A 16,852-nucleotide genomic window follows, 5' to 3' on the forward strand; every position below is an offset into this window, starting at 1 on the left:
TAAAATGCTGGAGTGGGATCCCCACTCCCCTGACATCAGTCTGAAGAAGGGTCTCGACCCGAAACGTCACCCATTCCTTCTTTCCAGAGATGCTGCCTGTCCCACTGAGTTACTCCAGCATTTTGTGTCCACCATAGAAAACTGCAGATCAGGAATAGGCCCTTTGGACCACAATATCTGTGCTGGAGTATCTGATGCCTTGTTAAATTAATCTCATCTGTCTGTACATGATCCATATCCCTCCATTCCCTGCAGATCCATGTGCCTATCCAAAAGCCTATTAAACACCACTGTCACATCCACCTCCAGCCTCAAACCTGCTTTTGTGATCCAATGCTAATCTATTCTGGCATGGGGTTGGAATTAGCATGCACTTTTCCAGAGATTGCTGTCAGAGAGCCAGAAAGAGATGCAGTGTGGAAACATGCCCTTCGGCTCACCAAAGCCACACAGAATATAAAACTCTCTCATCCCACGGATGAGGAAGTAGAAACATTTAGGCAATTATTTTGCAAACATTCATTTATTCACTCTCTATATTTGTCTATTTGTCTGTCTCTGTCTGTCTGTCTGTCTGTCTGTCTGTCTGTCTGTCTGTCTGTCTGTCTGTCTGTCTGTCTGTCTGTCTGTCTGTCTGTCTGTCTGTCTGTCTGTCTGTCTGTGTCTGTCTGTCTGTCTGTCTATCTTGCTGTATCTCTAAGGCACAAAACTAAAAAAACTCAAAATCCCCCTTATTTTTCTCTTGCTAAGTAATTTTAGCCGTGTGTTTGAATGACACTTTCTACACCAAAATCACATTTGGTGCGTAATTAGTCAGTTTCCACAGTATTAGGCAACATCCACATTCTTAAAGCAATATACAAGGTTCACAAATTCATAAGGTATAGAATTAGGCCATTCGGTCCATCGAGTCCACTCCGCCATTGAATCATGGCTGACCTCTGCCTCCTAATCCCATTTTCCTGCCTCCTCCCCATATCCATTGATCCTGTCAAATCAAGAATTTGTCTATCTCTGCCTTAAAAATATCTACTGACCTGGGCTCCACAACCATCTGTGGCAATGAGTTCCACAGATTAACCACCCTCTGACTAAAGAAGTTCCTCCTCACCTTCTTTCTAAAAGAGCGCCCTTTAATTCTGAGGCTATGACATCTGGTCCTAGACTCTCCCACCAGTGGAAACATTCTTTTCCACATCCACTCTATCTATGCCTTTCATAATTCTGTACGTTTCAATGAGGTTCCCCCTCAACCTTCTAAACTCCAGCGAGTAGAGGCCCAGTGTTGTCAAACACTGATCATAACCAAACCCACTCATTCCTGGAAAGGTAGATGTTATAAAATATATTGCCGACACAGAGCTTTATTAATGTAAACCAACAGCAAAATGTCCTTAGTTTATTGTTTCATTTGAACTTTCATTCATTTTGCATTTAATCCCCTCCCAAAATGTAAGCCATTTGTACAGGTTACCTGTTGCCTCTTTATTGGCTGTCGAGTGCAGTTATTTTCTCGAAACTTTCTGCAACACTGTGCAGTTTAAAAAAAACTAACTAAATTTTGTTGTCGTCTCACTGGAGACTTAATAACATGATTCTATTAATATTCTGAGTGGGAATGAAAGTACCTTTGCGGTAAATGATGCATGCTATTTATCTAATTATGTTGTCATCTTCAGAGAGGAGCTGGATAACTGTATGCATTAGTGGCAACTTTGACTGCGTAAGGTTTCGACCGATGTGGAATTTTCATCCTGGGGTTGTAATTCATAATACATCTGTATGATATTCTCTGTAATAACAGAGAGAAGATCAAAGGTGCATATTTTAAAATGGCTTTGAAGCCAAGGTAGTAATTTCTAGATATTCACACCGAGGTGCCGTGATTTGCTATCATGCTCTCTGAAGTCTTCTGCAAATTATGACTATCTAAAATCGTAACAGTATCACATGGCATCAAAGCGATTTAAAATAATCTTTTATTCATCATTGTGAAGTAAACATATCAGTCTACTTTCAATGAATATCTGATTTCTTGGCAATGTGGTTTAATCGAGGAGTCCAAGTTTTGCAGAATCAGATGAATAATAACATGGAACAGGACATAACAATGCTAATACAACAATATAAATTTAATTTACAGGAGGAAGTGAAAATCTGGAATATTTTTATTTTTGTCACCATTCAAATTGCAAAATCCTCCTCGAGTTGAGTCAGCTTGTGTTTGTTTTAGATCCTTGTACCAAAGGGCAGGTTTACTTTCCAGGAATCAAATCCATTCCTCCTTGGTAATCATAAAATATGGTGCTCGTTCACACTGACTTGGCAAGTCATTCAGTTATATCCTGCTGTTTCCAGTTCATGGATGTGGAGTAGACATTGGCTTTGCCCATGGTATCTACATCTATATAATTAATATAGTGAATGAATAACTTTATTGGCCAAATATTCACATACAAGGAATTTGCTTTGGTGCTCTGCCCGCAAGTGACAACATGACATACAGTGACTGTTCGGAATGACACATAAAACATTAAATATTAATAATAAAACATTATCGATTAATATCATTCATGTTTAAGTGTGAATAAAATATAGTTTGTTCTTTTAGTAGCTGAATACTAGGAGAAGTAATTAAATAAAAATTAACAGTTTGCGCGGCAGTGGGCGGCACTGTGGCGCAGCAGTAGAATTGCTGCCTTACAGCGCCAGAGACCCTGATTCGATCCTGACTACGGGCGCTGTCTGTACAGAGTTTGTTCAGGGGGTTTCTCCGGGTGCTCCAGTTTGTCGGTTATTGATTTCGGTAAAGATCGTAAATTGTCACTAGTGTATAGGATTGTGCTAGTGTACAGGGATCGCTGGTCGGCGCGTACTCGGTGGGCCGAAGGGCCAGTTTCCGCGCTGTATCTCTAAACTAAACTAAAGTAAACTAAATTAAAGTTCAATCAAATTTAATCAAACATCAATCTAGTGGCAGCTGTGGCTCAGTGGATAATATTCCTGCCTTTGAGTGAACACCTTTGCTTTTAAGTCCCATCCAGAGTTTTGAGTGCAATAGTCGAGGCTAAGACTCAGTGGCCTGTCCAACCTAGGCAATTTTTTGAGCGACTACAGGCGACTGCTGCAAAATTTTCAACATGTTGACAGATTTTCCGCGACAGTGGCGACAATTTTTGCTGTCGAAGGTTGTCGTAGGTTGACGTAGGTGCTGTCGTAGGTTATCGCCAGGTGTCCCTGGCAGTCTCCTAAACAGCCGCCTAAGTGGAACACCCCTTTAGTGTAGTATTGAGAGGAATGCCACATTGTCAGCAGGGCAATCTTTTAAATGAAGTGTCATCAAATCAGTGTCTGATGTCTTGCTGGGTGAATCTAGTCCCATGAGAAAAGGCAGTGGAATTAATGCCAGTATTTAATACAATAATCAGTTCATCCAATATTTATCTCTTAATCAAGAATACTAAAGTAGGTTTGAGAAGGAACTGCAGATTCTGGAAAATCGAAGGTAGACAAAAATGCTGGAGAAACTCAGCGGGTGCAGCAGCATCTACAGTATGGAGCGAAGGAAATAGGCAATGTTTTGGGTCGAAACACTTCTTCAGATTGATGTGAGGATGGGTGGGGGGCGGGGGGGGGGGGGAGGAAGAAGAAAGGAAGAGGTGGAGCTAGTGGACTGAGGGAGAGCTGAGAAGGGGAGGAGAACATGAAATTAGAGAAGTCAGTGTTCAAACAGCTGGGGTGCAAACTGCCCAAGCGAAAGTTATTCAAAAGACCTACTACATGAGATTTCCTTTGTGCAAATTTACAGGTAACTGTTGTATTTTTGACAACTTTAATTGGCCTTAGATATATTTATTTAGCTTTTAACCACTGGGGCATTATGAGGGCATGAATGACATTAAAACAATGTTTTTTCAAATGTTATGGTGTAAAGCTACTTCCCCACAGCCTTCAGGCTATTAAACCTGGCTCGGACAAAACTCTGATTATTAATAACCACTTTCTGTTATTTGCACTTTATCAGTTTATTTATTCATGTGTGTATATATTTATATCATGGTATATGGACACACTTATCTGTTTTGTAGTAAATGCCTACTATGTTCTGTGTGCTGAAGCAAAGCAAGAATTTCATTGTCCTATACAGGGACACATGACAATAAACTCACTTGAACTTGAACTTGAACTTGAAATTCTTGCTTTACTTCAGCACAACAGAATATAGTAGGCATAAATACAGATCAGTGTGTCCATATACCATTGAATAAATATATACACACACAAATAAATAAACAGATAAAGTGCATTGGGCTATCAATCTTCAGAGTTTTGTATGAGTTGAGTTTAGTAGCCTGATGGCTGTGGGAAGCAGCTATTCCTGAACATGGATGTTGTAGATTTCAGGCTCCTGTACCTTCTACCTGAGGGTAGTGGGGAGATAAGTGAGTGGCCAGGATGGTGTGAGTCCTTGATGATGCTGGCAGCATTTTTGAGGCAGCGGCTGCAGTAGATTCCCTCGATGGTAGGGAGGTCAGAGCCGATGATGGGCTAGGCAGTGTTTACTACTTTTTGTAGTCTTTTCCGCCCCTGGGCGCACAAGTTGCCGAACCAAGCCACGATGCAACCGGTCAGCATGCTCCCTATTGTGCAGCTGTAGAAGTTTGAGAGAAGCTCAGTATACGTGACAATAATAAACTAAACTAGACTAAACTAAGCTAAACTGAAATCTAAGCCTTCAGCAATATTAAGTTTGGACTAATAGAACAAAGTCTTTATTCTAAGCTTGGCACTGTTAGTGAAAACTGTTCCTCACCTTAATGACAATCACTTCTGGTTGTATACTCTTTGTGTAACTTTCAGCTCCAATGGAAGTGGTTTTCTCATTCGATGTGGGTAATGGACCATTGGAAGCTACTGTGAAATCACCCATCCATTTGAACGACAATCAATGGCATTACGTTGAAGCAGAACGGAATGTCAAGGAGGCATCTCTTCAAGTGGATCACCTCCCAAGAAGGTCCCAAGGGGCCCCTGCTGATGGGCACATCCAGCTACAGCTCAGCAGTCAACTGTTTGTAGGTAAGAGACCCATGTTTACTAATCACCTGTCACTTTTCATGACACCGACATAGAACTGTAACATACAATACAATTCAGAGAATCGCGTTCCATTTTTTATTGCAGTGTTTAAGATATACAGTATCACAAATGAACGAATGAATGAATGAATAAGTTTATTGGCCTACGAGTTTATTCACATACAAGGAATTTGCCTTGGTGCTCCGCTCCAAAGTGACAACGTGACATACAGTGACAGTTAGGAACGACACATAAAACATGAAACATTAAAAATAAAACATTATCGATTAATAAAACATTATCGATTACCCATTGGTAACATGTGTTCAAAAATCGAATCCATTGCTGTTAGTGAAATTCAATAGAAAAAGTCAATCACATATCTGACCTAAAATAATATGTTTTATTTTATGTGGCAAAGTTAAAATCCATTGATTTCCTCCTGTAAATACTTCAAATATATTCCCAATTCAAATATTATGCACCCTGAAAATTATGGGCATTTGAAATCCTTCTATTGATATTTTGTATAACTTCTGATCATCAAATCTGAAATGACTTCTAAAGGGCCTGTCCCACTTAGGCTATTTTTTAGGCGACTAGGCTGTCGCCACATGGTCGCCGGGGTGTCGCCTGTATGGTCGTGAGTAGTCTCCTCAGCCGCCTAAAGAGTCGTAGCGTCTTTCTGGTCACCGCTGGATTTTCAACATGTTGAAACATTTTCGGAGACAGTCGGCAACAGTGAAATTGACGCCAATGTGCGTAGCTTGACTTTTCTTGACGTAGGTGCTGTCGTAGTTGTCGCCAGGTGAACGTAGGTTGTCGCCAGGTGACGTAGGTTGTCGCCAGGTGAACGTAGGTTGTCGCCAGGTGACGTAGGTTGTCGCCGGTGCTGACTTTGGTGATTTGTTGTTGTTAAAGTAATGATTCTATTTCAAATTTTATGTCAAAGGGGGGTCCAGTCGCCGGCTTTTCGGCGACCTGCTACGACTATGACAGTCGCCTAAAAATAGCCTAAGTGGGACAGGCCCTTAAGGCTTATCTATATTATGAAGAGACATTACGAAGAGACTCTAGGGATTTTCAAAGTTTACATGGTACAACAAGGAAACATAGACAAGGATGTCAATGTTGTGTTTGAACCTGTAATTACCAAGTTACCAAGTGGTTTTTTTTGCTTCAGAGTTCAGCTGTTTAGTTTAATTTAGTTTATTTTAGTTTAGTGCTACAGTGCGGAAACAGGCCCTTGGGCCCACCATGACCGCACCAACCAGCGATCAGGAACGGGGTACTGATTTTAGATGATCTGCCATGATCATATTGAATGGCGGTGCTGACTCGATGGGCTGAATGGCCTACTCCTGCACCTATTTTTCTATGTTCCTATGTTTCTATCTTACATACACTAGGGACAATTTACATTTATGCCAAGCCAATTAGCCTGCAAACCTGTACGTCTTTGGACTGTGGGTGGAAATCCAGAGAAAACCCACGCAGGTCACGGGGAGAATGTACAAACTCCATACAAACAAGCACCCATAGTCAGGATCGAACCCACATCTCTGGTGCTGTAAGGCAGCAACTCTACTGCTGCAACACCAGGCCGCCCTGCTGTCCTCTTGCTGATTTGAATATAAAGATAAATGTATCAAGAAAATAAAAATTCCAGCCCCGGATTACATTAATCACTAGATCGCAATATGGCAATACTGATAGTTGATGGGTTAAAAATCCAATTACTCCATTTTGCGAGTTTCAAAACCATAATGGAACAGTTTCCTCCCTCGTGTTATCAGACTACTGAATGGACCTCTTAAAAGCCTCCCATCTTCCAACCTTCCCCATTGTAGCCGTTGCACTTCTTTTAATGTGCACTTTCTCTGCAGCTGTAACACTATATTCTGCACTCTGGTTATTTTTCTCTTCGCTTTACCTCTGATGCTTCTATGTGGTATGATTGTGCCTGTGTGTGGTATGATATAATTGGATAGCAAATAAAAATACATTGTCACTGTATCTTGATACCTATGACAATCATAGACCAATACCAACTCCAGTACCACAAGCTGATCTTGGGAACTACACCTAAAAGAGATAGACACAAAGTGCTGGAGTAACTCAGTGGATCAGGCAACATCTTTGGAGAAAAGGAATGGGTGACATTTCAGGTTGGGACCCTTCTTCAGACTGAAAGTAGGGGGTTGGGGGCAGGGGTGAGGGGGGGGGGGTTGGGGGGGGGGGGATGAAGAGCTGGAGGCAAGAAAAAACTGGGACAAATCAGGGCCAGCCACAAATGACTTCAGGCAGAGCATTGCCTGGTAGGTTCATTGTTGGCCAGAGAAGGTATGATCTCAAGAGAAACAATGTGAGGTCAGACTCCTGCACTCCAAGGAAAGAAGACTTAGCCTGCCCAAACTCTCCCTGTTCACTGTTCAACCAGATACCCAGGAGCAAAATGGGATGAATGCCTGATCTGGAACATAACACTATTGAATAGAAATGTGTGCAGATGTCATAATGTGAGGGCAGTGCAGTGGCAGGGTAGAGCTGCTGCATCACAGCGCCAGAGCCCCGGGTTCGATCCTGCCCTTGGGTGCTATCTGTGTGGAGTTTGCACGTTCTCCCTATGACTACGTGGGTTTCCTCTGGGTGCACTGTTTCCTCCCACATCCCAAATACAAGTTCAGGATTGGAGGTTAATTGGCCTCAGTAAATTGTGGATGGGAACGTGGAATAACATTGTTCTGTGTTAACGGGTAATTGATGGTGTGAATGGTCACCATGGGCTGAGTTGTTTCCATGCTGTATCTCTAAACTAAATATTAAAACAGGAAATGCCTGGAATAATGATCAAATCAAACAGTGACCTGGAGGGCAAAATCAAAGATAATGTTTCAAGTAATGATATAAACGGAAGTCCATAATGGGGTGGAATTTATTCAATAATGGAAAGCTTTGTACATTCTTATATTCTCCCCATGGCCTGCGTGGGTTTTCTCCGGGATCTCCGGTTTCCTCCCACACTCCAAAGACGTACAGGTTTGTAGGTTAATTGGCTTGGTGTAATTGTAAATTTTCCCTTGTGTGTGTGTGATAGTGTAAGTGGATCGCTGGTCGGCGTGGACTCGGTGGGATGAATGGGCCTGTTTCCATGCCGTATCTCTAAACTAAACTAGCATTTTGTCTTGCTGCTGAACTCAGTTAATTAGGCAACATTTGCAAAGGAATGGACAGACAACATTTCATGTCAGGAGCCTTCTCCATGAGGTGTGATAGAACATTTCTTAAAGTAACTCAATGAAGATTGTAATTTTTTTTTTAAAGATTATGTGCCGAAATGTTGATCAATTATTAACAAACAATGGGAACAACCACTTTTGGTTTCTGGTTATAGATTTTTTTTTTTCAATTTCTGTTCCTAATTGGTATTGGTTACTGGCGATCAAACAAGATTCTTGACTGTAATAATAGAACAATCTAATGTAGACCTGCCTTTGTTGCATGGATCAAACGCCAAGCAATACAAACATTTCCTCAGATGGACTAAATTAACAGTCTTGATTCACCATTTCTTTTCTTCAAAGGTCATTATTTGTAATGTTCCTATTGTCTGCAATGCAAGCAAATACATTTATATTGTAGGCGGTATTGAATGCTGTAACTTGTGTACTAATAAGGTTTGAATCAGAAGATGAATAGAATTGAATCCATGTTAGATACAAAATACTGGAGTAACTCAGCGGGACAACTGGAGAGTTGGAATGGGTGATGTTTCGGGTCGAGACCCTTCTTCAGACTAGAGTCAGGGGAAAGGGAAACAAGAGATATAGATGGTGATGTGAATTGAGATATGGAACAAATGAATGAAAGATATGCAAAAAAAGTAGCAATGATTAAGGAAACAGGTGCTTGTTAGCTGTTTGCTAGGTGCAAAGGAGAAGCTGGTGTGACTTGGGTGGGGAGGAATGGAGAGAGAGGGGTTACTTGAAGTTAGAGGACAATGTTCATACTACTGGGTTGTAAGCTGCCCAAGTTCTCACCTGTCATGCTGAGTTTCATCTCCACCAGGGTGCAATGAAATTCCTTGGTTGTCAGAACTTCTCAGAGTAAACAGTATACATATTAAGTGACCTTAAACTCTACATCTGCTATGCTGAGATTTGAATTCAGTTCTCTTACATGTTTTCCAAGGTCTCTGTGTTACAAGTCCAATAATTTAACCACTTCACCCGCCTCTGTACCCTTGAGCTTTGATTTTTGCATTGACATTTTAAGGGAAATGAAGATATTCATTCATATAACATATTTCACAACCTTGGGGCTTAGCAAAGTGCTTTCCAATCATATCGTACTTTTTAAATGTAGTCCCTTTTGTAATATAGGAATTTTTAAAAACTTTCCACAAAAAGCAATGCAATAGAAACAAGAATGTTAGATAAATACAAAATGCTGGAGTAACTCAGCGGGACAGGCAGCATCTCTGGGGAGAAGAAATGGGTGACTTTTCAGGTCAAGACCCTTCTTCAGACAGGTCTCGACCCGAAACGTCACCCATTCCTTCTCTCCAGAGATGGTGCCTGTCTCGCTGAGTTACTCCAGCATTTTGTGTCTATCTTTTGTTTAATCCAGCATCCGCAGTTCCTTCCTACACATTGAATCCATGTTGTTTAGCAGCAAGTGCCTGCTTTTGCAATGCATCTCTAAAGACAAAAGGTGGGATCCTGCTACAAAGTCAATGTGTTGTTTTTGGAAACTACGCTACTTCCAGTTATATTAAAATATAAATTCACCCTATTCTTTATCCAAGCAACAAGATGTATTCACATTACATGCTATTCTTGCATCCTAAGGCATTTGGTAACTGGATTGGATTTGTCCTACTCTTTGTGAAAGGGACATACCTCCGCAATTTCCCTTATCGTTGGGTAGCTGACGGTATCATAAGTATGTAGGAAAGAACTGCAAATGTTGATTTATACCGGCTGGGCAGGCAGCATCTCTGGAGAAAAGGAATGGGTGATGTTTCAGGTCAAGACCCTTCTTCAGACTGAGAGTTGAATTGAATTGAATCCTTTATTTGTCATTCAGACCTTTCGGTCTGAACGAAATGTTGTTGCCTGCAGCCATACATGTAATAATAACAACACACAATAAACACAAATTAACATCCACCACAGTGAGTTCACCAAGCACCTCCTCACTGTGATGGAGGCAAAAGTCTTAGAGGTACTGTCTCTTCCCTCCTCTTCTCCCTCTGCGCTGAGGCGATACCCCACCGGGCGATGGTAAGTCAGTCCCGTGGTTCAAGCTCCGCGGCCCGGGGGTGGTCGAAGCTGCCGCCCTCCAGTCCAGCGGACGCAGCTGTTGCCACGGGAGCTCCGGGAAAACAGGCACCAGCCTGTGACCCGCGAGCTCCCGACGATGTCGTCCACTGGCCCGCGGCCGGCCCCGGATTCAGGTCGCCGCCGCCAGAACGCCGCCTCAGTCACTGGAGCACCGTCTCCGCCCCGCACCGGGCCGCCCACACGAGAGCGTCTCAGCCCCACACCGGGCCGCCCCCACGGGAACGCATTCCAGCCGGGACCCAGGCCGCCCACACGGGAGCGCCTTCCAGCCGGTAGCCGGGCCGCCCACACAGAGTCAAGTGAGAGGGAGTCTAGAGATATGGAAGGATAAGGTGCTAAAATGACGAATCAAAGCAGATGATGATAAGGAAATGTAGAATGGTTCATTGTTGGCTGAGGGGAAAAAGTGACAACGTTGCATACTATCAGTAAAATTAATCAGGAAGACAGTGAAACTGTTCGGAGAAGTAGGGTGGGGGAGGAACAGTGAGAGATGGGGACTGGGCATTGTGCCTTCCCCCACAGTGGTAACCATTGTGGGGGGATGATTTTTGTATGTAAGTGAATATTTAAGTTTGTGTCCAAGATGGCTGTCAGAAGGGAGAGTGTACGCTGGCGCGGTTTGGCTGCCGCTGCTCTCTCTTCACATTGTGTTTTTGATTTTTTGTCTTTGGATCGAATTCTGTCTTTAATTTGTGTATTGGTGATGTCTTTATTATTTATTTTATTCCGATTATATGTTTTTTTTACTCTTGTTAATTTCTGTAAGGTGTCCTTGAGACTCTTGAAAGGCGCCCTCAAATAAAATGTATTATTATTATTATTAGAGAGGGAAAGCAAGGGTTACTTGGTCCAATCCTTCTGCAGTATCATATATCATCTTGCCTTCCATCACAGTGATCACTGTATTGGATGTTTATGTTAACTTCTATCGTGCATTGTGTTCTTTTAATTGTATGGCCGCATGGTGACTCAAATATCACTGTACCTTAATTGGTGCATGCGACAAAAAATGTGAACTTGATCATCATCATCATATATTATCACAGTGGAGTAGTGGTAGAGTTGCTGCCTTACAGTGCTTGCAGCACCAGAGACCCGGGTTCGACCCCAACCATGGGTGCCGTGTGTATGGAGTTTGTACGTTCTCCCCGTGACTGCATGGGTATCTCCAAGATCTTCGATTTCCTCCCACACTCCAAAGACATCCAGGTTAATTGGCTTGGTCTATATATCATCCCTATTGTGTGGAGGATAATGTTAGTGTATGGGGATCGCTGGTCAGTGCGGACTCGGTGGGCCGAAGGGTCTGTTTCTGCGCTGTATCTCCAAACTAAACGAAACCAAACTCAACTAAGTGTACTGTAACTACTTCGCCGGAGGTGTGGAATGTTGTGGAATGCAAACCCTCACTGTTGCTGCTTGAAAGTTGACCAGTCCTGATGAAAGTTTAAGTCCCATTCCAGAAAAGCTGCCATGTCTACAGCTACAATATGAGAATGCCACATTGATGGAGGGCGCGTCTTTGAGATGTAACATAAAAATATGACTACATTTGTTCTCTCGTGGATGTAAAATATCCCTGGGCACCTCTTTTTGACGTGGATTGCCGGTGGCCTGGCCAATACTTGACTGCCATTCACCTGTGCTGAAACATGTTGCTTAATATCAGATTTGAGGTAGCTTAGAGGGAAGATTAGCTGTCATGTTTGCTACACTGTAACAGAGTCAGTAGTCCAGAAGAAATTAATAATAATAATAATGGATGGGATTTATATAGCGCCTTTCTAATACTCAAGGCGCTTTACATCGCATTATTCATTCACTCCTCAGTCACACTCGGTGGTGGTAAGCTACTTCTGTAGCCACAGCTGCCTTGGGGCAGACTGACGGAAGCGTGGCTGCCATTCTGCGCCTACGGCCCCTCCGACCACCACCAATCACTCACACACATTCACACACAGGCAAAGGTGGGTGAAGTGTCTTGCCCAAGGACACAACGACAGTATGCACTCCAAGCGGGATTCGAACCGGCAACCTGCCGGTCGCCAGCCGAACACTTAGCCCATTGTGCCATCTGTCGTCCCGAAATTGATCGGTTGTCAAATTCATTGGATTTTCCACAGGTGGTGAAAGGAGCTATATTTATGTGAGATCCTGTTTCTCTTTTATAGTCTTTACTAAGGCGACACAGTGGTGCAGAGGGTGAAACAGTGGTGCAACAGTAGAGTTTAGTTTAGTTGACTTTCGAGGTACAGAGCGAGTACATGCCCATCAGCCCACCGAGACCGACAATTTATGATTTAAAAAAAAAAATATTTTACTAGAAGCAATTGTACAAGAGTAAAGCAATCGGCATGAGTTATACAATTTTCGTACAGCTTCATTTTTAACATTTTATAAATTGATACATAAATAAAAAAAATAAAAAAGGAAATATTGAAGAAAAAGAAGGAGAATGCAAAAGAGAGAGAAGAAAAGACCCCTGAACTACCAAAGCAGTACGAGAAGAAGAAAGAGAAAGGAACGAAAAAGAAAAAAAACTGGAGATATGCCCCACTGTCCTTCCCCTCCCCGCTCAACCGTCGCAAGCATCGGTTTAAAATTTGTGTTCAACCATTCTGTTGTTGAAGAAATTCAGTGAAAGGAGACCATGTTTTGGAGAATTGGTCTACTTTATCAGCCAAAACAAGCCTAATATGTTCTAAATGTAATGTCTCGGACATGTCAGTAATCCACATCTTCACAGTTTATAATTTTACCAGGCCTACAAACCTGTACCTCTTTGGAGTGTGAGAGGAAACCGGAGCTCCCAGGGAAAACCCGCACAGGACACAGGGAGAAGGTACAAACTCCGTACATACAAGCACCCATAGTCAGGATCAAACCCGCGTCTCTAGCGCTGTAACGCAGCAACTCTACCGCTGTGCCACCGTCCTGCCCTAGAGCTTACAGCGCCAGAGACCCGAGTTTGATCTGGACCTTGGGTGCTGTCTGTACGGAGTTCGTACGTTCTCCGTGTGACCGCATGGGTTTTCTCCGGGTGCTCTGGTGTCCTCCCACATTCCAAAGACGCGCGGGTTTGCAGTTTACTTGGCTTCTGTAAATTTGTGCATCTGTACAATCGGTACATCTATCCATGTTGTCCAGGGATATTGCCTGACCCGCTGAGACACTTCAGCACTTTGTGTCTTTTTTGTTATGGAGAATGAGGATTGACATAGGTCAAAGTGGTCAAAGAACTGAATAAGGCTGGCGTCACAGAAGTCCGACATGCCAGTCTGATGAAGGGTATCGACCAGAAATGTCAGCTATCCCTTTTCTTCAGAGATGCTACCTGACCCGCTGAGTTGCCCCAGTATTCTGTGTCTATCTTCGGTGTAAACCAGCATCTGCAGTTCTCTTTCTAGACGTAACGGAAGTGCTACCTGATTAATGTACACAGTACCAGAGGCCATGGATTGCATCCTTCTGGATTTTATTCAATAAACTCCAACCCAGTCATCAGGGAGTTAATATTGAAGATGAACACAGGGCACCCTGGTGACTGATAACAATAGCCTCACCATAATCACTGAGGGGCATGTGTTCCTGTTACACTTCATGGTTTTGTCTCCTGAAGATGCTTGGAGGCATAGATGTTTGCAATCTTCTCTCGCCGAGCTATCGGAAAAATAATCAACTATTTTCTTTTAAACGTGGCTGGCGGGTCTTGGGAAAGCTGATATTTTGAGCTACTCTTGGATTTGTTATCTGTTGTCAGTGGATGCATTTAAAAATAGAGTTCAACTCTCCAATGGCACAGTCGGCTTACAATGTTGGGTTTCTTTTGCTCAACAGATCAAACTGGTTCAGTGCTTTAAATTAATTTACATTGACTCTCTAATGTGGGGCAAGTTGTTTGCCCCGCAGAATAATATTGAGCCAGCGATACAGAATAATTGCATGTCTGAGACGTTCATCACAGTTTCTGTGATATTTGTTTTTTTTCCCTTGTCAATTCGAAATGTTGATTGATGTATTGTTAAGGAAAAGACAAGATGCTGGAGGAACTCAGTGGGTCGGGCAGCATATGTGAAAGGAATGCACAGGTGACATTTTTGGGATGGGAGCCAAAATGTTGTCTGTCTATTCCCTCCATGGATGTTGCCTGACACACAGAGTTTCCACGGCACTTTGTTATTTGATCAGGATTCCGGCATCTGCAGTTTCTTGTGAATCCATTGAAGTATTGTTAAATTTGTTAGTATCTGAGTTGAAAGAACAAGACCAATTTCAGACGGTTTCTTGAATTAAAGGGTGCAACATTTAGTATTACAAGGTATAACATAGAGTATTACAGAGGGGAAACAGACCCTTCAGCCCAACCTACCCACGCCGACCAAGATGCCCCTTCTACAATAATCTCACCTGCCTGCATTTGACAGACATCCCGGTAAATCCTTCCTATCCATGTACCTGTCCAAATATATTTTAAATGTTGTTATACTACCTGCCTCAACTACATCCTCTGGTAGCTCATTCCATATACTCACTGTGTGGAAAGATTGTCCCCCAGGTACTCATTAATTTTTTTCTACTCTCCCCTTAAAGCCATGCCTCCTGGTTCTTGATTTCCCTAATTTGGGTAATAGACTGTGTATCTACCGTATTTATACCCCTCGTGATCTTATACACCTCTATAAGAGCACCCCTCATCCCCCTGTGCTCCAAGGACTAAAGTCTGAGCCTGCCCAATCTTTCCCTGTAGCTCAGATCCTCAAATCCTAGAAACATCCTTGTAAATCATTTAGGTCGGCACGGTGGCGCAGTGGTAGAGTTGCTGCCTTACTGAGCTTGCAGCGCCAGTCTATGAGTGATATCTGTACATAATTTGTGCGTTCTCCCCGTGACCTGCGCGGGTTTTCTCAGTGATCTCCGGTTTCCTCCCACACTCCAAAGACACACAGGTTTGTAGATTAATTGCCTTGGTAAAAGTGTATATTGTTTCTAGTGTGTGTAGGATAGTGTTAATGTGCGGGGATCGCTGGTCGGTGCGGACTCGGTGGGCTGTTTCCGCGATGTTTCTCTAAACTAAATCTTCTGTGCATTGATCATACTGCCGCCTGGAAACGAGCTACGTAGAGGAATGCCATGAGGTAAATGAATGCATCAAGGCTGCATATTGTTCTTGGAGGCTGTTCACAACGTGAGTGCTTCTGAAGTGTTATGCCTGACACATAAGTGAGATTAAATTAGTTTCAACATGGTAAGAAGACGAGACTTTATTGCAGCATAAGTCCAATGAATCAATTTGTTTTCCTTTACAAAGTGATTAAAGTCACAAAGAATTAGATTTTGACCATGTTCATGTTTAGAGCAGGCAGATAATGTAATTTAGGCTCTTTGCTGTTTGATTGCACATCAGATGCTCAACAAATCCTTCACAGACCACATTGATGAAAATGCAGAAGATAGTTTATAGATGGCTATATTTGTTGGGAGAGGAACACAGTGAATGTTTCAGGTCGATGATCTTTCACTATTTTAATTTGGATTTCCAGCATCTGCAGTTTTTAAAATATTCTCAATTGTGGTGCTTATCAGTTTATTGTAACATGTACCGAGGTACAGTGAAAAGCTTTTGTTGTGTGCTATCCAGTCAGCAGAAAGACAATACATTATTACAATCGATCCATTCACACTGTATAGATGCATGGTAAGGGAATAATGATTAGTGCAAGGTAAAGCCAGCAAAGTCCGATCGAGGATAGTCCGAGGGTCATCAAAGAGTAGATAGTATTTCAACACTTCTCTCTGGTTCTGATAGGATGATTCAGTTACCTGGTAAATGCTGGGAAGAAACTGTCCCCGAATCTGGTGGTGTGCGTTTTCACACTTCTATAACCTTTTGCCTGATGGGAGAGGGGAGAAGAGGGAGTGGCCAGGGTGCAACTCGTCCTTGATTATGCGGCTGGCCTTGCCGAGGCAGCGTGAGGTATGCCTCTAGCTGCATGTTATCCGCAGATGAAAAGCACGTACTGTATACTTCACCTCCCTCCCCTCCAACAAAATCAGCACCTCACATTTTGCCTGGGCAGCTTACAGCCCAGCAATATAAAGTTGATTTCTCTAACTTCAAGTAACCCATGCTTTTCCTCTCTCTCTGTCCCACCCCATCCTAGTTCTCTGACTAGTTTCACTGTCCTCCTGATTAATTTAAAATTTTATATGCCTCGCTGTCAACTTGTCCTCAGCCAACAATGAACCATTCTACATTTCCTTGTTTAAGAAGGAACTGCAGATGCTGGAAAATCGAAGGTAGACAAAAATGCTAGAGAAACTCAGTGGGTGAGGCAGCATCTATGGAGCAAAGGAAATAGGCGACGTTTCGGGTCGAGCCCCTGAAGGTCTCAACCCGAAACATCGCCTATATCCTTTGCTCCGTA

The 16,852-nt window shown here is 42.7% G+C and overlaps 1 protein-coding gene across 1 annotated transcript in view; it reads left to right on the top strand.

Annotated features, from left to right (window-relative positions):
* Positions 1-16,852, top strand: part of LOC116975560 (contactin-associated protein-like 5) — a 705,003-nt gene that overhangs the window by 476,387 nt on the left and 211,764 nt on the right. The window contains exon 17 of the mRNA XM_033024847.1: positions 4,861-5,079. Coding sequence (XP_032880738.1) covers positions 4,861-5,079 — 219 coding nt within the window. The remainder of the gene's footprint in view (positions 1-4,860; positions 5,080-16,852) is intronic.

This window comes from Amblyraja radiata, chromosome 7 (genome assembly GCF_010909765.2).
Source record: "Amblyraja radiata isolate CabotCenter1 chromosome 7, sAmbRad1.1.pri, whole genome shotgun sequence".
Lineage (NCBI taxonomy): Eukaryota > Metazoa > Chordata > Chondrichthyes > Rajiformes > Rajidae > Amblyraja > Amblyraja radiata.